Consider the following 27,045-nt stretch of genomic DNA (forward strand, 5'->3'; position numbering starts at 1 on the left):
AGGGGGGGCGGGAGAGAGGAGAGTGGAGTGAGGAGGCGAGTGAGAGGTTGTGAGAGCGGTGAGGGGGGGAGTGATAGAGAGGGCAGTGTCGCGAGAGAGAGTGTGAGTAAGAGAGTGAGAGAGAGAGAGAGAGTTTTATATATTTCTTTTATTTATATTATCCTTATTTTTTTTTGATTTATATTTTTGTTCATTATTGGTATTCTTTTTTTTTTATTTTTTTTTTTTTTTTTTTTTTTTTTTTATTATTATACTCTATAGTTTTTAATTCTATATATCATCAATTTTATTTTATTATATATTATTATTTTATTCTATATATCATAACAATGAACTAATCTTTAACTTAATCTATAAATAAAATTTTACTTACTTGATTAGTTATATCATATACAACAATAGCAGCTTGTGCTCCTCTATAATACATTGGTGCCAAACTATGATACCTTTCTTGTCCTGCAGTATCCCAAATTTCAAATTTTACCGTTGTATCATCTAGACACACAGTTTGTGTCAGGAATGCAGCTGGAAAAAAAAAGCAAGCAATTAGATTAGTATAAAAGTTCCTAAATTTGATCAAATAATCAGTAAATATCTAGGAATTTTTTAATGATTAAAATCCAATTTTTTAAAAATAAATTTGTAGGTTGTATGTAAATTTTGTACAATTTTACAAATGTTGTAAATTTTGAATCTAATTTTGTACAAGAATTTTCTACTCCTTGCAGAGAATTCTTTAATTTGATATTGAGAATGCAAATTTTGCTATGTTCAAAATTATTAAATATAATTAAAAATAAACTATTAAAATTTTTATGACCAGATATTTCTAATAAAGTATTTATAAAAGCCTCTCTTCAGAAGTTGATGAAAAAGCATTCCATTTAACAAATTTCTATCAATAACTATTTAAATGAATATAGTTATTAATAGAACAGACTGTGATAATCTAATAAAAGCATGCTTATATAGATTTACACATTCCTAATTGATAACATTTCTCTGGCCCTTTGCATGAAACTTGTAACCCACATTCCGTCAAATTGTATGCTTTTACCTTTTATGAACTGGTTTTCATATCTATAAAATCTATGCAGTATCAACATGACTGACATATCAGAACACTCAGACCGAGGTTTATAGTATCACTTTCATGTAAAGCCACAATTCCAGCAGAAATGGCAGACAGCAAGCACAGCAATTTCCAGAGCTTCAAATTAGTTAAATTTTGATCATTTATTAAATAACTCAAAATCAGATAAGAAAATTAACTTTATTGGAGGAAACAAGAGAAGACAAAAATCCTACTTGGAAAAGAAATGTGAAAGCCCAGATATGACTTTGAGGCAAAGAGAGAAAATGTCCTATAGCTACAGAAGGGCCATCCTTGTTAACTGCAGAAACCTTTGCTTGATCTGTAACTGGTATGATGATGTTTTTCTTGTAAGTGGTGAGATGGGGTTTTGCCATTCCCAATGTTTATTTACATATTCTGAGAGCACTGTAGGAGCAATTGCTTTAGTAACTATTTATTTTATAAGAGTGATGTCTAATAACTGTAACTACTGTCTTGAAAGGACTATAATTAATTGGTGCTAATTTTAATAAATTTAATTTGTACTTTTGTAAAATGGCTTACATTTACATAGCTTTCAAATTGAAGGAATTTTTCATTTAAATGATCTTTCTTCAATCTGGTTATTAACTTTATATAATCGTTTCATGAACAAAGGGAATCAATACAAAGTAAAAATGCTGGTTCTTTCATATATTTCTCATTATAACAGATTTAAATCTTGTAATCAGAACAGTACTGTATCATTCACACGCTAAATAGGAATTTTACACTCCCTGCAAGTGAATTGTGTCATCTTATCTGCACTTCTTGAACACATTCCACACCCTTACTTGCCAATCCAAGGTTGTTTGGGCAATTCTTGGAATTTTCTTTTTGCAATATCTCGGATATTAAAACAGTTTGCACGGAAGGAACTATTTTCCAGTCTACAGTTCAGCTGTGGTGCCACAATTCTCTTGCTAGTGCCTTTACACAATCAAACTCTGTGATCTTGGGGTTTTGAAAATATACAGAAAAGATTACGTGCGTGTGTTTACCAGGCTGACATTGAGCATGGTGTAAATGACGGTGAGTGGCCATGGCCTGGTTTGCCTGCATGTGCTGTACAGCCGTGCACTTCTCATCAAGAGCATCTATGCCTCTTTTGGTGCTGTTATAGAATTCAAATTATTTCTGGTTTTCCTGTGGCTTCACTAGTTTATTCAGCATGATGCATGGAGGAAATAAACAATACAGCTTTGTTTTTCTTAGGGACACATGAAAGCAATGTGCAGTTACTAGTAAACCTATACATGGCTGCTTTTTCTGCCTTCTGTACAGAGGGAAGAAATTCTATTAGAATTTCTAGTTGTTTTTTCAGTGTTCCCATGTATATCAGATTACTTTTCTTCAATTTGTTCACTATTTCTATAGTGAAGAACCAGTTGTCTGCTGTTATTTCTCTTCATATTGATGATTGGCACAGCTAGTCGGATAACACCAAGTAGTTTACTGAGGTTCCTGCACCAGTTAGAGCAGTGGTTCTTAACCAGTGTTCTGCAAGCCTATATCAAGTGTTCCACGAAAGAAGAGATTTTAAAAGTTTTTATGCAAATTTATTGCCATTATTATATTCATAGATAATTCCATGTTTTTATTTTATTCAATATAATAAAGTTTATTAATTTATTGCTTCATTGTTTCCCAAGTATAGTAAACATGGAACTGCTTATCAATTTTTGAATACACTGATGGTAATGCTCCATGTAATAAAGTATATAAATGGTGTTCCATGGCCTCAGAAAGGTTGAGAACCACTGAGAGTGATGCCATCGAAGTTTTGTCATTGTAGATGTATGCATTCAGCAAGTAATGAGTCTTGGCATCATTCAGTACCTAATCTTGATGCCATATTTCCAGGGTTTTTATGACGTACTGTACATCCTGAACTAGCATCTGCCACTGAATCCAATGAGCATCTCATTGATACAGGCATACTCTCCAATAGAGTAACATTGCTGACAGTTGTTGAAGAGATTGAACCGATCAGAAATAGCTGCTGCTAGATCATTCACCCTCCTCTCATTTGTCACAAGCAATGTCAAAACAAAAACAGATCAAAATGACATGCATCCATTTCAAGGACATGGTACAGTAGAAGAATCTTGTCCAGTTCCATCAGTAGAGAATAAACATTTGCAGTCTTTGTGATTAGACTTGGAAGATAGCACAGTGCAGTACATCAGTAATCCAAGGAAAGTAGTCAATTCCACTCTGTCTAGGTCCTTGAATTCACTTCTGTCTTCATTAGTCAGCTTTGCCCTTACTTCTGCTAATTTTTCATTTGTTTGAAGGATCACTTCATGCAGCAGTTTGTCAGTGAAAAGCAGCTTCCATAACAGGTGTATAGGAAGTTCCCTACTACTTTTCTGGCCCAATGATGTCTGGAAGATGCATTATGTTATTTGCCTCATAGGAATGTTTGCTGAAGGCAAATCAGCAAACCAACTGAAGTTGTTCCTTTCAACATAACACACAGGTGTATGTCTAGCCCTTTTCAGAGTTATGGTTTCATTTTTATTGCCAGACATTGATAAGGTGCTTTCTTTATGGTCAGAGTGCTCTTGCTCCAACTGGCTGTCATAGTCACTATGGAAATCTAGTAAAACATTATTTTCTTCCTCTCCACTGAACTCACTCTGTTCTTTATCGAAAAGATTTCTCATCCTGTCACCATCAACCTCTACAATTCCAAAATTGTTGTTGTTTTCATAAAAACAAAAATATGACAAACCACAAACTGATATGCATCTGGTGACATGGGATATGAGAAACCCAAGGCTGCATTTTATGGTAAATAACTAATGACAGGTGAAAAAATACACCCATCTAATACCATGCAGTTAACTAAATGCCTGACAGCTACTGAAAGGACTATGCTGCTAGCACCAACTATCAAGGAGATAGGGACATTTCTATTTTCATATGTACTATACATAACCCCACATCACCAGTTATAGGTTAAATTGAATTTCTGCAGAAAAGAATAGTAAAATCATAAAATGTTTTTTTGACTTGCCATCTGCAACAGCACAAAGACAACTTATTGAAACATGTATATAAGTTATTCCAGAAAAAAAGGTGTACCTGTACATACATTAAAAATTTAAGTTAATGATAAAGTGTCTTGAATATAACATGTGGTCTAATAGATGTTATCAAATAATTTGCAAATAGGGATTAGCCAGCATTCTGAAAATTAAGCCCTGGAGGATTAAGTATGTTCCATCAGTAATGCAAAAAGTTCCCAGAAGATGACAAATATGAACACGATAAAAGACCTAACAGGATTCCTAAAAATTAACATATTAGCGAGGTTGAGACAGAAGTTTTAAATACGAAAACGTGTATGTTGGACGTTTGGCGATGCTTTCCTGTAAGCCTAGAAGTTTGACAATGGCATTTGTAAAGTCAGTGGAATCGTGCTCGACATTCCAATGCCATTGTCAAACTTCTAGGCTTACAGGAAAGTGGCACCGAATGTCCGACGTACACGTTTTCGCATTTAAAACTTCGGCCTCAACCTCGCTATTGAGAGAGATTCATCATCAGAATTCCAAAATACAGAAGTCACTATATATGCCAATACAACCCAAATATATAATTCCTTACTCTGGAATTAAAACAACAAAGTATAATGGCCTTTTACATTGAAAATTTCACATCAGCAGCAAAGGAACCAGTGTCCTTCAGAGCATTAATATTTTCACCATAGAGTGAAATATCTCACCAGAAAGAAATACGGAGTCTTCATAGTAGTAAGAATGTCAAAACAAATGCAGTCTGTACAGGAAATTCAATGTGCATTGAGCTTTAAGACAAAAGACACACATACATTAGACTGCAAAAAGTTGAAAAAATAAAAATTTCCAAAGAAAAACCAAGAAAGAATTCTCATTGGGTATATTCACAATGTCATGAAAGACTTACAGAAAATGTATTGGGAAGAGGAAAAGACTACCAACAAACAATGTTGCACTCCCACACCTACAATGAGGAGCAGCCAATTTCTTCTCTCTAGCTTACACACACAACTGTGCACACACTGCAAGAATTTATCACAACTTCTACGTGGTGCTTACATCATAGGCAAAGACTACCAGAAAACTTTATGGAACAGTGGAAGTCACAACAGTGGATCAAGAGTACTCAGATATTGAGCAGCCATCCAGTTCTAATAGGAGGATGATTGTAGTATGCATTTGAAACTGCTTCTTGGCATTTAAGATAGATTTTAATAAAATCACGTGGGATACAGGGTTTTTTTGCATGGAGATTTGCCTTATGCAAGCCATTCATTTTTTTAAAATTACATAATGTAACAGTACCTAAATTTTACCAATAAACAGTGATGTGTACCAGTATTAAAAGTAATTATTTTGTATTTACCTGTAGTCACACAATAAAGGTGTGGTTCATTACTTCATTTTATTAAATTTAACAAGACCTGTGGGTTATGGGTTTTATGAATGAAACCACAATTATTATTATATAAAGCTACAAATTATGTTTAACATATAAATTGAAGAATTTAATACTGTACATTTCTGCAGATAAGACTATAGTTGAATCATAAAAAAAGGCCCCCTAAAATCCAGGGTTGTCTTATAGGACAGATACAAAAGAAAAATTAGATTGAAATTTATATAAATTAAAACCATTCTAAAAGAACAGACAAACCATAATTATTTACTAGTAGAGAGTAGGGTATGTCCACAAAGTCGAATAGCCCATAAGACATTTTTGTGAATAGTCAAGGTCATTAATCAAATTCCCAAATTAATGTGAATGTTTGCAACAAATCACAAGGCACTTCTGCCAGATGCAAGAAAATAAAATTTGTTCATTCAAAAAATTATGAATAGGACAATTCCGTATACGCTATACAGTATTATTATCCAGAAGATGATTGCTGATCTAAACTAAATTCATAAGCTGTTGATAGTTTGGGGGTTGTCTTATAGGACAGATATATGCTAAAACTATAAAACTTTGACAAAAATTTATACCTCGTGTTATCTGAAGGTAGTCTTATCTGCAGAAATATATGGTAAATATTATTTTAATTCCATTCATTTAGTGACAACAGTATATAGTACAAATTTCTGGAAAACTTCATTGTTTTAAATGTTGTTCTTTAAGTAAAAACACACTTCACCTCAAATATTAAGCTAGTGTGATGTTATAAAGTAATGCACTCTGTCTTGTGTCATTAAAACCAACACTATTCAATGTTGTAAGTACTGTACTTTCGATAGTTTACAACTATCCTCTTCAGATTGATTTGATTAGACTCCAATGAAGATTTTTCACATTTAAATAAATTAGGAACATAATGGGCAACAATTTTTTAAACATTCCAACTGCATGCCCATGGAATGTACTGTATTTTCATGGAATGACTGGAATACTGCATAAAAACAGAGGACAAGCACACCAGTTAAACTGACTTAAATATAAAATTAATCATATGTAACAAAACTAGTTTCACTTTAAAGAAAAGATTCTTCCAATTACAATAAAAACAACAACAATGTAATTTGACCAACTTAAAATAAGGAAGAGTTTATTTATAAGACAATAAAACTATTAGTGACTTGTTGACATTAGTAGTTAGTTAGTGTGAACTACACTGACCATCTACCCTGACCTTAAAAATAACACCCTCCTCTCAAGCTGAGATAATTTACTGAGAGTTTCTTAAAATTAATGTGTTTATATTTGTGTTTTTGAATCAAACAATAATAAAATACACACACAAAAAAAAACAACCCACTTTCAGAATTCCAGAAGTATTTTATGTCATTAGATGACAATGAAGAAATTAAACATATAATCATGGTTTTTGATGTAATGCTGACGGTTTGTAGTAGAATAAAAGCTTGTTTGTTTTTTTAATGCGCCCTCTAGAAAAGGATGTTAAACTGCTGATTTAAACTGGCATGCCAGTCATTTCATAAAAATATAAGAAATTTGATGATAAAAATTATAAGTTATTAAAAATAAAAGGCTCTTTTATATCAAGCTAACTCTTGAGTTTAGTCTATTGTATAACATGATCCATAGTTTGGAAATGGTGCTGTTACGCAGTAAAAGGAAAGATATATATAAAATGCGTCAGAGTCTCCTATCCTGCACTGTTTAAAAATTAAAGCATGAGACCAGAGACTCATAATTGTAGTCTAAGACTCTCCTGATCCATCCCTAGTATACCTATTATTTTGTTTGTTTTCCCAATGTTCTTGGATACTTGTTTAGTGCAATCTAGTAGCAGCTCCAATATAATTGATTGTCATCCTCTGAGAGATGGTGTTGTAAAGGCAAGGCATATATATATCCAATTTTTCCAAGAGGTTCATTTTATCTGTCATTGCATAATAGCCTACATAAGGTAGGTTGAGGAACTAATTAAACTTGTACATCCAGAAAATTTGGATTTAATGTGAAAACTAATGATAGCAATCCTAAGCATGGTATTGCAGGTTGCATATAGGCAAGGTCCTTTATTGTGTTCAGAATGGATGGCAGAAAGAATGTTTTTTCTTTCTTGTTGCATTAAAACATTAGTTTTAATGCTGCAAGACAATGTGTTACTCTATAATATTACACTAATTGTTCTTTAGAGTTCAATACTAATTTTAAAATTATTGATTCACTAAACTTATTTCATTGGATCAAGAACACACAATTTGTTGAATATCATTTATTCTGAAACTTAGTGGTTCACTAAAATCAATGGTATTACAATTGATAAAAATTAATTTTGCCTTATATTTGCATGCAAGCCATAATCTCATTTCAGAAGAATTTTTATATATATATATATTTTTTATAAAGCAAAGAAAAAATTTCAAAGTACTTATAGCACATTTGATTTAAAAGACTGTTGTAATTTACATATTTTCTGCTAATAGTTATACATTTATTAAATATTTTCCTAATTACTTTTGTATTTATGATTGTTTGAGATGGCCAAAACATACTGACTTTACAGAAAACCATAACAAAAAATTTTGCATCCTTGCTGCTTAAAACATCTGTGTAAGAAAGAATCAAATTAATACCGTATTTTATGGACTTATAAGACGCATTTTTTTTCTTCGAAAAATTGCCTCCAAAATTCAGGTGCGTCTTATAGTCCGTAAAATACAGTATTTATTATGAGAAGGTGCAAAATTTAAATCAGACAAGCTGAAAAAAAAAAAAAGGTATCGCTAGACTTCCAAAGATCAATATTGGACCAAATGTTGAGATCTAAATGCCTGATGTTGATTGGGAATGTCTAGTTCTCAGAAATGTCCTGGAAGTTATCACTAATGTCAACTTGTCTGGGCTTTATTAGTGGGCACTTAAAGCTTAAACAACTAAGCGTGCAATAAACTTACAACTGCTGATAACGTCAACAATCATGTGCCATTAAGTTCACTACCTTTTTGGTCAAACTTAAAATATTGTCTGGAGATAAGCAAGACTTTGTAAGCTATGACTGTAAGAAGTACTTCATTGATAAAAAGAATCATTTAAAAGATATCAAATGTAATGCTAAGTGTTACTGCTACAGTTCCTACAAAACAAATGAGCTTTATAAACATCTCTTAAAACCTAATATATTACTATTAAGTAATGAAGGGACAACCAAAATCAGAAAAATTGGGCATTTTCCAGATATTGGAATTGAGAAAAATCTTATCAATATTTCCAATTCTTCCACAGTTTTTAAGGAAATTATTTGTTTCAGTCAAATTAATTGTTAATATTGCAATTTAAAAAATTTTTAAATATTAGTTTATTGGAAACTTTCATGTTGATAAAGCAGATAGTACTCAACGACCCATTCATGAAGTGACGTCTGTCACACTAGACTTTTTCTTTCATGTCCGTCAGAGCGATGAGAGATTGCACTCAGTTGGTTCTAACTGTTCCCATTTTAGGGGAGATAAGGTGACTTTAGGGTTGCCATCTGATTGGCATTGGGCCAGTTTGACCAGCAAAATGTTCCATCACTGCTGCACACACATAATATAGATTTTAAAATTAATTTGATTTACAATTTGAAAATATCAAAACAAAAAACAAAAACTTTTAAACAGTTTTTAAAAACATTGTTTTAATTTTCAATTGATTTTATTTTATTTTTACTGTAAAGGCCAGAGTTTCATTTATTTTATTACTAGAAATTCCCATCAAGCATGACAGAATACTTTTTATGAGAAAGTAGAAATTGAAGTAGTAAGAAGAGTAGAGATTAAGAAATTCAAGAGTTGTTAATATTTCTACAAGTAGTTTATACTATCTTTTGTAACATAAAGAGCAACAAAACAAACTTTCACAAAAATAGGAGTTAGAGAATTTACTTACACATATTTAGGCCTTTATATTAAAATCTTTCTTTATAAATTACTTTATACACTATGTTCTAAGTAAACACTATTGTCTTAAAAGATTTCCTTGCTGTCTTCCTTTAGTAATAGATACCTTAATATTGTTTTGATAATTGATATTGTGATGCTGTCTACAGCCCTTGATAAAGCCATTTCTTAATTCCATGTTGATAAAACAAAGATAAATTGTATGTACAGTACATTAGTTAGATGAGCAATAACATCTTTCTAATAGTGATGTAACGAATATTCGGTTACTACCCGGTATTCGGCCTATTCTTCACTATTCGGCCGAATACCGAATATTTAATTACTATTTGGCCGAATACCAAATACCTAAAAACAGGAGTAAGAAATAACAAAAAACACAATAAATTAATCATTTTTGTAACTTTTATTAATGCTGAACATTAAACTATAATTATTAAAGTTAATAAGAAATGGCATCTAACTCTAGTGTTAAATTATTTTGTAGTTAAATAATATTATAGCCTTTATCTAGCCCGATATCTTATGGCATTGATGGTGTGTAGGTTAGAATGTATCGGGCATTACTGTTATTGTTTAGTTAATTATGTTATATTCGTATTCGCGTATTTTTAATATTTATACGATATTTTAAAATGAGTTACGAAATGTTTTATTGAAACTTATTGTATTTAATGAAAGAATTATTTATCTATTTCTAGAAGATGAGTAACTAATATATAATTTATTTTATATATAAGCAAAGAATGAGCATTTCTCATTATATACAAAAGATAACATTTGAAATCATGTTAATTTTAAAAATATTGACAAAAACAATAGCAACAAAATATTCCCCAATAATATATTTGAACTGTTCCACAACTAGGGAGAAACTAGACCATATTATGTCACCACTAAAGTATATTCTTAGGGTACTATTCAGTCTACAAATACGTAGTAAAAACAAAAATTTTAGTGTTTAATTAAAGAGTTAAAATGATCGATTGCAAATAAAATAACTTTTAAGTTATAACTTACATCTAAATACCAACAACTGCCGAATCATAGTGGGCTATTTACGGCTATTACATAAATTATAAACCAATTTGGCACTAGAGGTAGACGTTAGGCTCCATCTCATATTAAGTTTAATAATTATAATTTAATTAATTAATTTAAATAATTTAGACCTAATGGAAGAAAAAATCGTAGTGACAGCGAGCCAATAGAGAGCACGGTGCGCAATCTTTGCCATAATGCGGTTTGCACGCCAATTTTCGTATGTGCGTTAATCAAGCCGAATAGTTTGGCCGAATATTCGGCAATGCTCCTGGCCGAATATTTGGTATTCGGCCACGCTCCTAGCCGAATATTCGGTATTCGGTTGAGGCCGAATATACTATTCGTTACATCACTACTTTCTAAATAGCAGGCTCATTAGATCATTACATCCAACTGGATAATAGAATGGTCACATGATCACTATGGAAAGATTTTTTAAAAATTTGTTAAAGAAGTGACATGATGCAGCTATCTTTTTTTTTTTAAAGTTTAAATTTAACGAAGTAAGTTAGCATCTTTTTAATTGCCAAAATATTTAAAAATGCCACTTAAGGAAAATTCCCTCGTCAAGCACGAATGTCACACGATCACTGACATCACTGCAACGTAACTGTGATCACTGATCTGAAATAGATAAAATGTTTATTCTATAACTAATATTTTTGCAAAATAAGTAGCCTATACTTTATCAGAACATAAAACAAATTCAACCAAAATTTCATCTGGATTTTACAAAAATTTCAGGAGTTATAAGGAGTTCGTGTGAGTGCACGTGCACAGAACAGCTTTTATATTAGTAATTTTTTATTTTAATTATTACTTTTAATAATTTTTAATTTTGTCTACATTTTTTGAATCCTTAATTACAATTTCCTAAATTAATTGCAACTTTTTTTAATTTTGCGATATAACTATAGAAATTGAGTTTTGTTTAACACAAAAAAATAATCAAATTTAAATTTACTTTAATTTCTTAGTAAATTCATTAATTTTTGTTCCATAAATTTGCCTGCTTTTTAATTTTTTAATTATAAGTGATTTAATATTGAGTGAACTATTGGGCTATCTAGTTTCAAATCAGGATGGGTGGTCGGCAAAACAGTTTAAAACGTAAACAAAGTTATATCTTAGTTGAAAAAATATTGTATAAAATTATTTTTAATGTTTAGTATGTTTACTTATAATGATAATTATAATGAGAAAGATGTTTTAAGTTTTGTTATGATTCATAGATGATGCTGTAATACATTAAATTTTCAAATGCAATTCATGGATTTGAGTAAAAAAATACTTGTTCACACAGTTTAAGACAAGTCAGTCTAGATATTTGTGGCTCTAGTGCAGGGGTTGCCAAACTTTATCAACAACAGCCCTCCTACAACTTCTCCATACCTCCCATCAACCCCCACCAAAAAGTTTGTTAAATAGAAGCAGCTCTTACTATTTTAATATATTTCTTTTAATTTTACATTTTTTAATTTATTGTATATACGTTAATAAATTCTGTAACTGAATCAATGAGATGGATAAGCGTGACGATCCTTAGTAAGATTTGGTTCAAAATTTGTAAATTTTAGTCTTTTCATCGACCCCCCACCCCGTAATAATGTTATATTGACCCTGCTCTAGTAGATGACTTAACCGATTTTTTTTAATTCATGATGATATTTGTTTAGCTTGTTGCATCATTTGCCAAACTTCATTTAGTATTAAATACAATACAGTTAAATCATTTACAAGACATGCCACTGTGAAAAGCACCAAAAAAAAGCACATTTAATTTTTCCTCCCCCCAGTCATTGCGTCAGCCAATGAAGCAGTTTCCAAAGATGTCAACCGTACATGATATGCTAAGTTCATTGAGTAAAAGGAAATTAGCTGTAATTTCTTCTGGAATAGTGTTGCAAAATTAACTTTATCCAAAATAAGGTTACAAAATTTATTTCATAGTACACAACAAAAGCATGCATGTCCACATATAAATGGAGAATTTTCACATTTCTTTCAAGTGATTGCTTCTGGATTTCCCAATCATTTTCCATTCTCAAGCTTGATGTTTATTAATTAATGAATGTAAATCATTAATTTTTCCAAACTAAATTAAACTTTAGAAAGTATTCAAAAGAAATTGGAATTGGGAGAAATTATCATCCCATCACTAGTATTAATTTAAACCAACTACCATATAAGACCATACATAATGATAATTATTAAATTTAATGCAAGACGGCACCTAATGCCTTCTTCTAGGACAAATTAATTAGTAATTAAAGTTATAATTGCCAGAAAATAGCCTGATCTTATATGGCAGTTGGTTTCGCTTAAATGAACTTTGCTACTATCCTTAATTATTATACATATTTACTGATGTATCCCAAACTCATTTGCCATTACAAAATAAATAGAAAATAACCATTAAACATTGTGATATGTTGTTAATTCTGGCATTTTAAAACATGCCATCATAGCTTGCTCTATAAGCAGCCAGCATACAAAATTATGTTGTGGTTCTTTCTGTAAAGCCATTATGCATTCTGATCATTTTTTTGCTAATTGAACACTTTTAATCTAAGTCCAACATATATCAGTGACATAATTGTACCATGTGTCTGCTAGTATTATAATAAATGAAATTTGAAGCTTGGAGGAAAGAAAAGAAATAGACTGAATTGAAAAGGTTGGGTTTCATGTATAACAAAAGTTTTCAATCATGATTATGAATTGTTACATGTATACTATCAAGAATCCTAAAAGTTCATAATTTTTTTTTTTTAAAAACTTCCAATACTGTCAATTTTTACACATTTCATTTCAATGAGGATGGTAATGAAGTAGTCTAATGAAAAAGTAAAAATGATCACACAGTTAATTTTGCTTAAATGCAGCCACTAAATTACATTTTTATTATTACATTCAAATTGAAATTTTTGTTAGTGTTTTAATAACTTTAGATGAGTGTTTTTAATGATTATTTATTGTTTGTTAATAAGGAATATAAGTTTTATTTTTATTTCTTTGAACACATACTTTAATGGATATGCCAGATGGAAGCTGTAGCATTAATGGCATTAGTTTGCTTCTGAGGGAGTCAAATCAAGACAGAACTGCAGATTTTTCATAAAGAAATGAGTCTCATATGTAAGGCCAGATCTCTCACTACCCAGCCACCCTATTCTGGGCTTGGCTGGGTACAATGGTCTAGCAAAAATTAATATTGATGGAAAGTCAAAAAGGATGTTATTTTTATTATAAATTTTCCAAATTATAAGTCAAATTTTAAATTTTTAACAACTCTCTAATTTTAGAAAATGAGTACAATAGTATCTCAGTTTTCGTTGACTTAGGTTATCGTCGATTTTTTCTGCAAAAAATTGTCTCGGATTCCATCAGCATGCCCATGTGACCACACGGCTAATTTTGTAAAAATGAAGGGCAACCCATGCATTTTCTTGTTTAGCATGGCATTGTTTCTCATTGTGTTAGCATCATCCCACACATCTAGCCAAACAATTCCATTGCTTTCCTTTCAGCTCCATCATGGGACTAAAGAAAGTTTCCAGAGCCAGCAGCCCTTCGAATGCCATATTAAACGTTCATTTATTCTTTAAGTTAATATGAAAGACTATTGTTTTTAATATTAAACACTATTCTCTATAAATGTGTTTTGGTATGTATTTTGGCATGTCTAGAATAAATTAATTGGATTTACATTGATTCATATGGAAATAATTGCCTCAGTTTTTGTCAATTTCAGATTTCACCAATTGTTTTCAGATGAATTATTGACAAAAACCAAGGTATCACTGTACTTGATTCAACTGGCAGTTCTATGACAAATGTCATCAGCTGAGACATTAACAACTTTGGCAGGCTGCTGTATCTTTTTTTTTTGAAAACTTCATTGAAATTATGCAAATAATCACCAGAATTCATGGAGACAATATAAAAAACAACTTATACACCTTTATCGATGTCCAATAAATAGAATCATCATAACAGCTACAATAATAATAATAATGTTCATAAACTTGTTGGAAGAAACATTTAGCTGTTGGCCAATGACAAAATATGACCTGAAGAGAATATGCTTATATATAATATTCAGGCTTCAAAATTTATGAAATTGCAATATTTAGGGATTACATTTCAAAAAGTATATATTCCATATAAAAAATTAGTGATAAAACCTGTAATCAAATTAGTATTTAATATAAAATTGCAAAAATTTTCCTATATCTGATGATTAATCAAAAGACAAAAATGCTACAAAACATCCCATTACTACATTCAAAATTGCATACATAATTTTAATATATATATATATATATAATGATTTAATGATAATGATATAATGTAATGATTGAATAAATAATACATATATATATATATATGTATTATTTATTTATACTTGACATGTTACATTCTAAACAATATACAGTAGAGCGTCGATAAGTGGAACATCGGTAAGTGGAATGGCCGGAAAGTGGAACGATTTTCAGTCGGACTGTGTTGTGCTGAATCGAATGTTTTTGATACTAAATTTACTTCTAAAGTATAATTTTCATGTTTTTTATATTCTTTAATATATTTATTTTGTTTGTACAAAATGCAGAAATAATTTTTAACGATACGATAGCCTCGATGATTATTATAAAAATTTTCGTTAGGCTTAAAATTGACGAAAATTCAACACGAAGCGACACACAACGGAGAAAAATTCGACACGAAGCGATACGCAACGGAGAAAAATTTGAACATCGGACAGGTTAACGTATTTTTTCGTACAAAGTCGGAAACTGGAACAAATCATTAACTGGAAGGACCCCAGTCCCCAATTGGTTCCACTTATCGACGCTCTACTGTAGTTAGATATACCTTGAATTAGAAATTTTTTCAAAAAAAACTTATCATAATAGGAATATGCAATTTTTATTTTGTTTTCACATTTTGCTTTCTTACACAAAAAAAATATTTACTAAGACTACATTATATGTATATGCACATTAGAAGTGCAAAATTTTTGAAGGAATTTTTAAGGCTAAAAGTGTTCTTTCTAAACTACAAATTTTAGTGTTTAGAATTTCTAGAAAAATGAGTGGTTCCCTGACTATTACAACAAAAACATAAGAGCTTTCCTGACAGTTACAGAATTCCCTGACACTTTCCAGTGAGGATATCCTGTTGGACTAATTTGCTGACTATCTCAATGGATTGTCAGCAATTGATATTCCATTAAAAACGAGTTACTGTTAACAGTTCAAATATATCAATGCCAATTTACATAATTACAAACAATATTTACTCATTAAATTCAGAAAAAGCTAAGTAAAATCAGATGTTTCTTGTATAATGTTGATGTTTTCTGTTAGAGTGCAGATACATTACATCTATGTTCTAGATGAAAACTGTCAGATAAGCCATCAAAATATACTTTTATAGCTACATTAAATATATAGTCAGGGATAGAAATTAAGAATATTTGCTCTCTCTCTTAAAGAAAAAAATTAAAAGAAAACTCAATGGTAAGTTTCTATAGTTTTATCATTTTTATCAATTAATACTACTACTAATTAAAAAGTAATTATTATTATTAGGATATGAAATAAGTATAAGAAAGTTAAGAAAAAACAAGTAAATATATGAGGATGCCATTCAAAACTACATTCAGTAGTCTGATAAAATTTTTCTTTCCAGAGACAACTAGTAATTTCAAACCTACATAGTTAACTATATATATAAATTTGAGTGATTTAAGTGAAAAAGCTTACCTCCAATGGTACTTTCTTGATATTCATGAAATTGTCCCTTCACAAACCGAAGAACCAAACTGGATTTTCCTACTGCTGATTCACCAAGTAAAACAAGCTTAAATTGACAAATTTTTCCTTGAGTTGATCCATTAGGCCTCTGAGCACTACCTCGTCCTGCCATTGGATGCCACTATTAAAAAATTTATACTAATTACAACTTTTTAAATAGTGGGGGGAAACACATTCTGTATACTTTCTAATCTGAATTTTACAATTAGATAATCTTTAGAAAGGAATACTTATTATAGCTTTTACAAATTTGGGTTTTAAAAGAATTTTTTCAAAAAGCAAAACAAACACTTAAATTATGTGAACTTTAAATGTTGAAATACAAATTTTTATAATTTTCAGATATGTGATTAGAAATTATTAATATTTGAAAATTTCACATTTCACAACTAAATGATAACTAATCAATGAAGAAATTATGATGACAAATTAAAATCATCATGGTAAAAATGATCAAATTTTAGACTTAAGGCAACAAATGATGAAATTAATATCTAGTAAACAGGTGTTAAAAGAACATGAAATGTTTATATGCAGAAAATTGACTAATTGTATAAAAATAATACAAATCAGGTATACAATGAAAAGTTCAAATAATAAGCTGTATTCACAGCCTAAAAACTTAACATGTCTCAATGAAAATCCAACTAAATTAACTAGAATGCAGAATAAGTTATAAAATAAAGTAACCTTGCAAAATTCAAACCATCCAGCATATACTAAAAAAGATTGAGCTAACAAAATGACAAATACCGTATTTTACGGGACTATAAGACGCACCTTAATTTTTAAGCAATTTTTTTTTTAAAAATACCTATAAGACGCACCTGAATTTTGGAGGCAATTTTTTGAAGAAAAAAGTGCGTCTTATAGTCCGTAAAATACGGTATATCACTCCGTCATTGCATGCATTCAAATAATAAATCTTTTTTTAAATTACATATTGCATATGCTAGTATGTTAGTCAATCTCAAGATTTTCAGCTCAAAACTCTAGATCTATATCCACTAAGTCCCAAATGTACAGTAGCTTCTACTTGATAACGGTAGAACTGAAATCTGGATACTAATATAGCAAAAGCATAAAACATCACTTTCTTTGAGATACTAACCATAGTAGTTTTTATATATACGTTATGGACAAAGTGATTAATATGGGCATTATGAATAATAACCAACAAAATCGGGCATTGTAATAAATTTGAAATAAACTTTTCTGCAGGGGGTGAAGAATATTTTCAGGACCCAAAGTTTCCCTAGAAATTATTACACACAATTTGTGAACCAATTAATAATTACTACAATAATACACGTACCTCTTTGCCTTTTACCGGTGTGCTCCTTCCAACCAAATAATAAAGTAATTGCAAACATTTTCAAACTGTTACAGCTCTTCTTCAGGTACTACAGAACTTCCTATTTGGATTTGTATTTCCAATTGAATTTGAAGTTGTTCTGGAATATCTTCTGGAATATTCTTGTGTGACTGATATTGTCATTGCAGATCTGCACATTAGTGGTGCTGTGTTATTTTAGAGTTTATCGTAAACCAAGCACCGAATGTTTATATATACTGGCAGGATCCTGTGACCTGCCACAATACAAGTTTGCATCTTTCAATGCATTAATCAAGAGAGCCTATACGCACTCCTCATCACAAACAGCTTCCTGATCAGAAATGCGACGTATAGAGCACATAGCCAAACAGCATGGTTACCACGGCATCATATGCAGAATGAACAACAAATTACAGCAACAAGAATCAAATCGCAGCAATCAATCCAATGATACTCCAGTTAACATCCCAGTCACATACAATCCAGTACTTAAAGCCATATACAATGAGACAGCTAAGAAACAGAATATTTGCTTAACTTTTAGAAGATGTGCTATGATTTTTGATATACTAAGAAATGGAAAGGACACTCCAGACACAATCTCCCAAGAGTATACACCTCCCTATCACTGATCACAGGTGTAATAGAAACATGATCTACATAGGATCAACTAAATGCACCCTCAAAACTAGGATTAAAGAACAAAGCGAATATCCTACACCAAACAAACAACACAGCTCTGGCCGTATATTCCTCTGACTCAGATATAGAACCTATATTCCCTCAAGCAAAGGTCATACACACCACATACCGCACGGACCACTTCAGATGGCTTGAGGCAATATACATATGCTTAAACACCTTTAAGAACAATAATTGTGTTAACTACAAAGAGGAAATGGCTCTATCAACGGCCTGGCAGGCTTTACTCAATAAACTCTAAAATAACGACCATTAATGCGCAGATCCGCAACGACGCTATCGATCGCACAAGACAATATTCCAGAAGATATTCTATAACAACTTTAAATGCAATTGAAAATACAAATTCAAATAGGAAGTTCTGTAGTGCCTGAAGAAGAGCCGTAACAGTTCGAAAACGTTTGCAACTACTTTATTATTTGGTTGGAAGGAGCACACCGGTAAAAAGCAGAGAGGTACATGTATTATAAAGTACTCGTGTAGAAATTTCTAATTACTACAACATAAAAAATTCATTTTCTCAAATCAAGGTCATACAAGAGGCCTATCATAAAATTTGCCAAACAACATTAAACAAAGTAAAAATGTTTAAAAGAATTCTTTAAGTAAACGTCATCAACATCAAGATAACATACACAATCATAAACTTGATGTAATATGTTCATTAACAGAAATAAAATTGAAGTGACAACATGAATCATCTCTTTAGCATAGGGTTCTAATAGCCTTTTTGATGTTAAAAAATAATGCCATACAATTTTTTTTCTGAAAATTTATAAAAATGTATAAATTTTTTCAGAAATTTATACATTAACTTTGTTATTGACTGACTTTCCTTATTTGTTCCTAAAATAACCATATTTTTTAATGATGTTTTAAGGTAGATTTTTGTGTTTTTTTATTTTATAATAAATTTATTTAAAAAAAGGGAAAGGAAAATGGTTATGGAATGATAAAATCGGAGGCCATATTCTGGTCAGATATCTTTCATCATCTCTTTCAGAGATAAATGACATTATATATAAAGACAATTCTGGTTATTTGTAACAATCTAATCTTTTCTGTTGATGTCACGATTCTATTCGATTGGTTATACATGTTCAAGTAACCTGCATGTGCAACATACTACAGAATTTTAACCAATTGAAGTTGTAAAATTTTTTAAATGCAGAGCACAAAATTATAGAACATGTGGTAAAGGAAGCATGAAAGTTTTGACAATTTTTTGTTTTATAAAGTTTTTAAGGAAGTCTTGGGCAACATTCTCTCTCAACAAAAAAAAATTTTAATAACCGAGTTAGAGAAGCATTACATACTTAGTTAAGGATAAATTAGATAAAATATTTTTTGAAATATTGCTGAGAGTTAGACAAACTGGAATGTAAAATGAGAACACTAACATGATTATATAGATCTTAGTGTTGGGAAACGAATGATTATATAGCTCAAATAGCATCCAGTTTTCCATACTGAATATAACAAAAAGAGAAGTTTCAGACAAAATACAATTATCTATCTCTTGAAAACAGCAAAATCTTAGTGTCTCTCTTCCAGAATCATGCTTGGGGAGAGGTAGTGATCTCTCAAGATGTGCACAAATATTTAGCCAGAGATCAGCTTGTGACACACACTCTTGACAAAAAGATACAATGACCAGAATACAGCCCCAGGCCTGTGGAGCTAGAGAAGCAAATTTGTTGCTAGAGGAATTGATACAATGGAATAACTCCCTTTTTTTTTATTATGTACAGTACTTTACATTAAACTCCTAATAGGAGTGTTAACCTCCTATCTTGCATTATAGGAGCACTACAATGTAAGATCTATTTTAATGATTCCCTACTTCATGATATTTTCTTTGCATAACACTAATGAGTTGATTTTTCAGAAATTTATATTTATATTAGAATATAACTTCCTGAAAAGAAAAATCAAGATATTTGTGATATACAAATAAAAATATATTCTGTGTTAGTTAATTCTATGCTTTTGTCGTCAAAAGACCTATATAAAATGGCCATGACTTAAATGTAGTGTTTTTGAACCACAGATGAAAAGCATTGTGTCGATGTGTGGTTAAATGATGATAGTGATAATAAAAAAGTACAGTTTGAGAATGTTTGACAATTCACTTAAATGCTTAAAAAGTAGCCTGATGATTCACTTAGTGATGAAATGCCAATCTGGGTTAATATGATAAAATTATATTTTAAATATTTCATTTCATTCAAGCCAACATAAAATTTCACCCATTAGTGTTGAGAACAGTTAAAATAAAACCAAATTTTCTTTTTATAGCTCTGTTTTGGTTTTCAAAAAATTAAATAGTTCATTAAAAGATACATAGACTTGTCCTTACTGCAAGCAATCAATCAAGTAGCAGAGTGACTGAACTGATCAGAAAGTAAACATTCCAATTTTAAAACAATATCCTGCATTTTGGCAATTTTCTCAACATCCACAAGCTAAGCCAAAATTTTACTTCATTTTTTTGTGGCTATTACTATATTTTTTCTACTCAAGATTGCTTTTATTTCCCTGAAATTTATTCATATGATTGGACCTATTCTGTACACCTGCTTTTCTGTAAATTATCTTGATAAGAACTATTATACATCTGATCCACTTGATGAAGTATAAGTCTTTGAATACAAAGACTTATACTTCATCTGCGTAAGTGATGCTACTTCCAACATGTGTCAACTATAAATGAACACTTCATCACATGTAAACTGAACTTTTATTATACTACTTTTATCTGTTAACTAAAATTCACCAAACAAGTATTTCTGGCTAACACTTGTGTTGGCCTGCTATAGGTTATTGTAAATGATACCACAGTAATTGTTAAGAGCACCATCTTACTTGTCACTGCCATGTTGATAAATATTCGCATTAGTGATGAACCAATATATTAATACTGAAGAGTTTCATCAATACTAACATTGGCATCAGCCAGATGACCATTGCTTCTAATCAAAAAAAAAAAAAAGTGTACAAATCATTGCCACTTAGACATCTAATAAACAACCTTTTATCTACCTGATTAAGTAAATTAGTTGATTCCTCTTTACTACTTAAATAGTCCAGACATGACCAAAAAGAAATCTTGTCCAATCTTTTTGTACATTTCCAGGATTCAAACTACTATGAAAATCTCAGGAACCTGGACAAGCTCCTAAAGTTTAGAGACCCAGATCAGAAAAAGCAGTCCACTCTAAAAATTCAATTCTTTATTGATGCCCTAGAGTTCATTGTGAAAAATATTCTTTTGCAGGTAGTAGTGCTAAAGTGGTAAACAGAACATCAACTTAAAGAGAAACTGATATGCTTAGTCATTAGGTAACTATCTTAGAATAGTAAAGTGTAAGAATATATTCTGTTGTTCATCTTTAAGCAAGTAACAGTCAGTGTTAACTGCATTTTTTTTAATATTTTGACATCCTTCTTCCACAAGCATGTTCTTATACTGGGTGTGACATTTTTGGCTACTCATTTTTACAAAAACGACATTAGCTGCTTACACTTGCTACGTTCTAAGTGGCTAATGCCATTTTTGTTCCAATTTTTTAAAAAAATCTGTTCAAAAAGCTATTTTATTCCAGTTCTGCCTGAAGATGTTTATAAATACATCTAAAGTGCTTGCAGGATATTAAAATGTTTTTTAAAATGTTCTTTAACACCTTTTTATGTGAATTTTTCTCTTGAATCAGTAAAATCAATCGTTAGTATGACTTCCACTCTATGCTTTTAACTTTTCTGATATTTTTACTTTTTTTGGCACGTGTGATTTACATATTCTGCACTGATCCATTAGCACACCACTGAATCACACTCAAATGGTCCCATACAATGAAGCCCAACCATGACCATGCTCATCACCAAACAGCTGCTATGGAGTTAGTTTTAGTAAGCTGTTCAACATAAAATTTACATTGTGTAGACTTCCTCTCCATGATGAAATAAATACAATAATCCTGCCTCCGATTCTACATAAATGTTGATCTACATGTTCTGGAACAGCAGTGTTGCCAAATCAAAACAGGTAGCTATTATAGGTTGTACCTTTATCAGCAACACAATTTATCTATTTTATCATTGCCAAACATGCAAAGTTTATCTTCTGGCACCTAGATAAAAATGAAGTCAAATACTTCAATGATAAGTTGTTTATTCTTCATATTGAAATCTGTTTTCAATGGCATTGGGCACACGAGTAATGCTCAGATTTGATTGTTTTCTCCTCACAACTAGCACTCTACTGACTATCAAAGTGTTTTGCTTTTAAGGAACTTTGATCATGGCAAAGTTCCTTAAAAGCAGAAGAATGACAACCAAATGTTTGTTGCAATTGTTGAATTCTTAGATTTGCTTTGATATCATTAACCAAAATCTAGTGTCTGTCTATACTTTCAAAACCCTGTATTTTTTGCTTGACATCTAACATACATGTATTGTTATCTAGAAAATTTCAATGATTTTATTTTTCAGAAGTGACCTTGGTTTAGCCAACTTAACATTGCTGACAGCATTGACCTCTAGAAGAATGTTGATGGTACTTCAATTTTTTAGATTTGGAATGCATGCCACTGACTGAAAATTTAATGAATTTGCTGCAGTGCTCTGAATTGTAAGAATGTTGAGCACAAGACAGGGACTATATCCGGTAATTGCTTCTGTAATATTTGGTGAGGTTTAAAACTCCTGAACATATGCATCAAACTTTACTGCATCAAATATAACCCATTTAAACTTGTGCACTATGCAATAAATCACAGCAACATGCAGAGCACTTTTTTCCAAGACCACACCAACCCCCCAACCCTTATAATATCCTTATTTACTGCAGCTCCATTGAGATTCATGCAAACTATCTGACATCTAACAAGTTAGCATGATTGTCCTACAAATTAATCCATTATCAGCTGCAGTCCTGATCCCTTTGACACAAGTATCTAAATTTCTGCAAGAACTATGAAACTAGTCATAAATACACCTTCAATAACACAGGAATATATACAATATCACTCTCTCCTGATAATGTCAGCTGATCCATCTGCTATCAGAAAAAAAATTGTGCTTTCTGCAAAACAGTACACAAATTCTCAGCATCAATAAGATGTAATTAACAAACTTTCAAGATTACCATTCTAGTTCATCGACCTAATTGAGAAACCATTTTTTGCCTATAATTAACCAGTCTTGAAAACTTCATGAATGAAAATTCTTCCTTCAGACAATATCATGTGGTGTCAAATAGCATGCTCATTACATCAAGTAATAGTTCTCATAGGTAGATCACTGATCTACTTAACAGTTGACTTCAGATTTTCAGCAACCATATTGGCTAGAATGCAATTGTATTTATATCTGGCATCATGTTTTATTTAAAGTTTTAATGAAATTCTAACGAGCCTTTATCATCTTTAAAAATTATTGACATCTGCAATGTTTAAAAATTTCTGCAGACCTTATGCCAGTTAACTGTAGTTTTTCATCATTAGATTTAATCTCTGCTTAGATTTAATCAAACCATCTCTGCTGAACAGTATGAAAACATCTTTTCTTGTCAATATCCTGGTCACAATCACAAGATTTCTTATGTTTGAGCTGAACTGCATGTTATTTTATTTGTCACGAGTGTTTTATAATGTTAGTACTGATAATTACACTGACTGTCACCTACACTTCCACAAAATGTCGTCACTATGCCTATATCACTAGCACAGAGTAGCTCCATTTGGTCTTGCTATCTACCTTGACAACAAAATTTCCAAATTTCCATCATTAACACATTAATGACATCCTTATCTCAAACAGCAAAAGATTATGAAAGAAACCAAGAATACTACACACATTGGCCACATTTCTTTATGCAGCACTCTAAAAGCACTTTACAGCGAACACACTGAAACTGGTTTCTAATAGGCCAACACTGCTAGTGACGTCATTTTGCTACACTGTCGCTGCATAAAGAAACGCGGCCATTTAGCCCTGTTATGTGAACACAACTATCTGAACTGGACACAATTTGGAGGTCACTAGAACTACCAGCTATGTCAGACAATTACTTTGCATGTACAGTAAAATACCTATTGTCAACAGGCTGTACTTCATTTGCCTTAGTCACATGATTATCTGTAATAGAATCTAAGACTCCAGGTGTTTTGAAACAATATATAATTGGGTTATGAAAAATCCTCAAATTTACTAAATATGCTAGATTCTGGTATTCTTTTGTTTGGACAGCAGTTCAGAAAACAAGTGAAAAGTTACTATTCTGTTATTTTACTTATTATTAAAATGTTATTGTAGCTATTTAAAAAATATGAAAAATTAAATATTTATTAAATACTTATAATTTACAAAAAGATATATAAAAACTATTCAACAGAATCTCCATTTCAAGATATATGAATATGAGCATCATTACACAATGAGTCTCGCCATCTCCATGCTAAATAGCAAGATGGTCTAAAAATTAGTGTTAAAACAACAAACTTTAAAAACATTAAATTTTGAATTTAGAGAAGTTCTTGTTTTGATTAAAATTTATTTTTCAAAAAAACAGTAAAATCATTTAATATAAGAATTATGCTGTTCTGGCACAACACATTCAGCTTTTACATACGCTATTTAGTTTAAAAACAAGTATATTAAAATTGCAAAAAAATTTAACATTTAATGTTAGTGATCGTTGATAAAGTATAAAAAATTTAACAGAAATTATAATTAGCTAAGATGAAAACTTCATAACTAGAATAAATCAATTCAAAAACAACTTGTCTAAAATATACCGTATTCATGACTATTATTTTTTAAATCAGAAATGCTAAAAAATTCTGCAATAATTACTGTCACTTAAGACTATATATATAATTTTAAAATAATATTGTTTATTAAAATAGTTCCCAATGTATGTAGACTAAATAACAGCATTTGGCAATTAATGTTGCTTTAGTAAAATTTAAATTCCATAATTTTGTCATTTGTGACAATAAATCATTCCTCAGCTTATCAATAATTGATATTAGTTAAAATAAATCTATATATACTAAATAAAGTAATTATTTTCTGTATTAATATACACTATTTGCTTATTTCAACTTATTTAGATTGAGGATATTATATGCAAGCCATAATAAAGATTTTAAATTATAGTTAATAAAATACTGGAGGATTAAATCTTCCATACTATCTAATAGAATATTTTAGATAAAAAAAAAGTCACTTTGCAATGTGATATCCAATGCAAGTCTGTTACATGTATCATGTACAATGAACTATTTGAAGTATTTAATTTAACATTTTAACGCTTCACTTTCAATTTATGCCTTAATAAATATTGAAAACAATTGCTTTATCAGAAATTTCAACGTTTGCAGAGATTTAATCTTAACAAATGACGACTCAATGTTAAAATGTGAAGGAATTTTTTTCTTTTTTAAATATTAGTGTTTACAGTTTGTTTAAAATTACAACATACAAGTACGTAGCAATCCCCTTATACGTCACACCACCCTATTGTTGAACAAAGAAAATTACTGTCTGAAGTTTACAATTATTAAAAGTAATCTGTAAATAAACTGTAGACGTAATAGTTAAATAAAAAAAACTTCTATGATAATGATAATATAATAATTGGTTTGTCAGGATTTCTTTAAAAATCGAGAAAATTGACGAAGTATTCGTTTATATTGAGTTATAAGGAAATTACTTATGCTTATTACATCAAATAATTTGGATATAACGAAGTAAACGAGAAGGAAATTCTTTTCCAATAAAAGAATTAATTTATGGTTGCCATACTTGCTTAAGCCTAACCTGATAACTAAGCCTATCGCTCTTTTTATTTGTTTCGTAGAAAAGTGAGAATAGCCAGACGTAAAATGCTAACTATAATTAATTCTTACCGCAATTTCTAGGCGAACAGAGGTGCTCAAATATATCTACGACAAATCCGAACTCTTACCAACGCAATTCAGTAAACAAAATTTCCACCCTTCGAAACACGACCGCACAACACAGACTGGACTTCTGCTTCCGCTATGAATGGTGGATGACGTCAAACACGACACCATAAATGCATTTATATAACGAATATTCTCATTTAAACTAATCTTATCGGAATATAAATCTTTAAAAAATATTTCATAGTTGTTAAACTATACGTTTTTCATACCCAATGAAGCTCTTCTATAAAGTACTATATTATTATTTCCTCGAACTTCTTTTTACATCCACCTGTCCCCGTGTCTTTACTATAAAACACCCCGTTTATGACGTTGCGCGTGCGGTGATGACGTCATTGTTGATTTAACTTCAATCAAAATGGATTAAAACGTAATAATTCTTTTGTTATAAAGTATTTACACTTTTTTGGTTTAAAAACACATAAGTACAAATTTGCCGAGTGTTTTAAAATTTCTTTTAAGAATTAATATAAAAAAATATAATACCTTTATCTCTGATTGGGTTTACATGAATATATTTCAAGAAAATTTTCAATAATTTTAATTTTAAAAGTTTGAAAATTTTTCGAAATTTCTTGCACTTCAAAACGCATTCAAAAATATATTTAATGAAATTAAATTATATATATATATATATATATATATATATATATATATATATATATATTAAAGTTAAATTTAAAAT

General features: G+C 30.5%; 1 protein-coding gene across 3 annotated transcripts in view; it reads right to left on the reverse strand.

Annotated features, from left to right (window-relative positions):
• Positions 1 to 26,710, reverse strand: part of Rab5 (RAS oncogene family member Rab5) — a 53,326-nt gene extending 26,616 nt beyond the window's left edge. The window contains exons 1-3 of one of the 3 annotated variants that reach the window (XM_067263732.1): positions 26,570 to 26,710; positions 16,299 to 16,470; positions 374 to 525 (exon numbers count right to left, since the gene is read on the reverse strand). In XM_067263732.1, the coding sequence (XP_067119833.1) occupies positions 374 to 525; positions 16,299 to 16,461 (315 nt within the window). In that variant the 5' untranslated portion in view covers positions 16,462 to 16,470; positions 26,570 to 26,710. Of the gene's footprint in view, positions 1 to 373; positions 526 to 16,298; positions 16,471 to 26,300; positions 26,484 to 26,569 lie in introns of those variants that run through there. The other 2 variants (XM_067263742.1, XM_067263723.1) reach the window with 2 other exon arrangements.
• Between the last annotated feature and the right edge of the window lie 335 nt (positions 26,711 to 27,045).

This window comes from Centruroides vittatus, unplaced genomic scaffold (assembly GCF_030686945.1).
Source record: "Centruroides vittatus isolate TY-2023 unplaced genomic scaffold, ASM3068694v2 contig_1035, whole genome shotgun sequence".
In the NCBI taxonomy this organism is placed as follows: Eukaryota; Metazoa; Arthropoda; class Arachnida; order Scorpiones; family Buthidae; genus Centruroides; species Centruroides vittatus.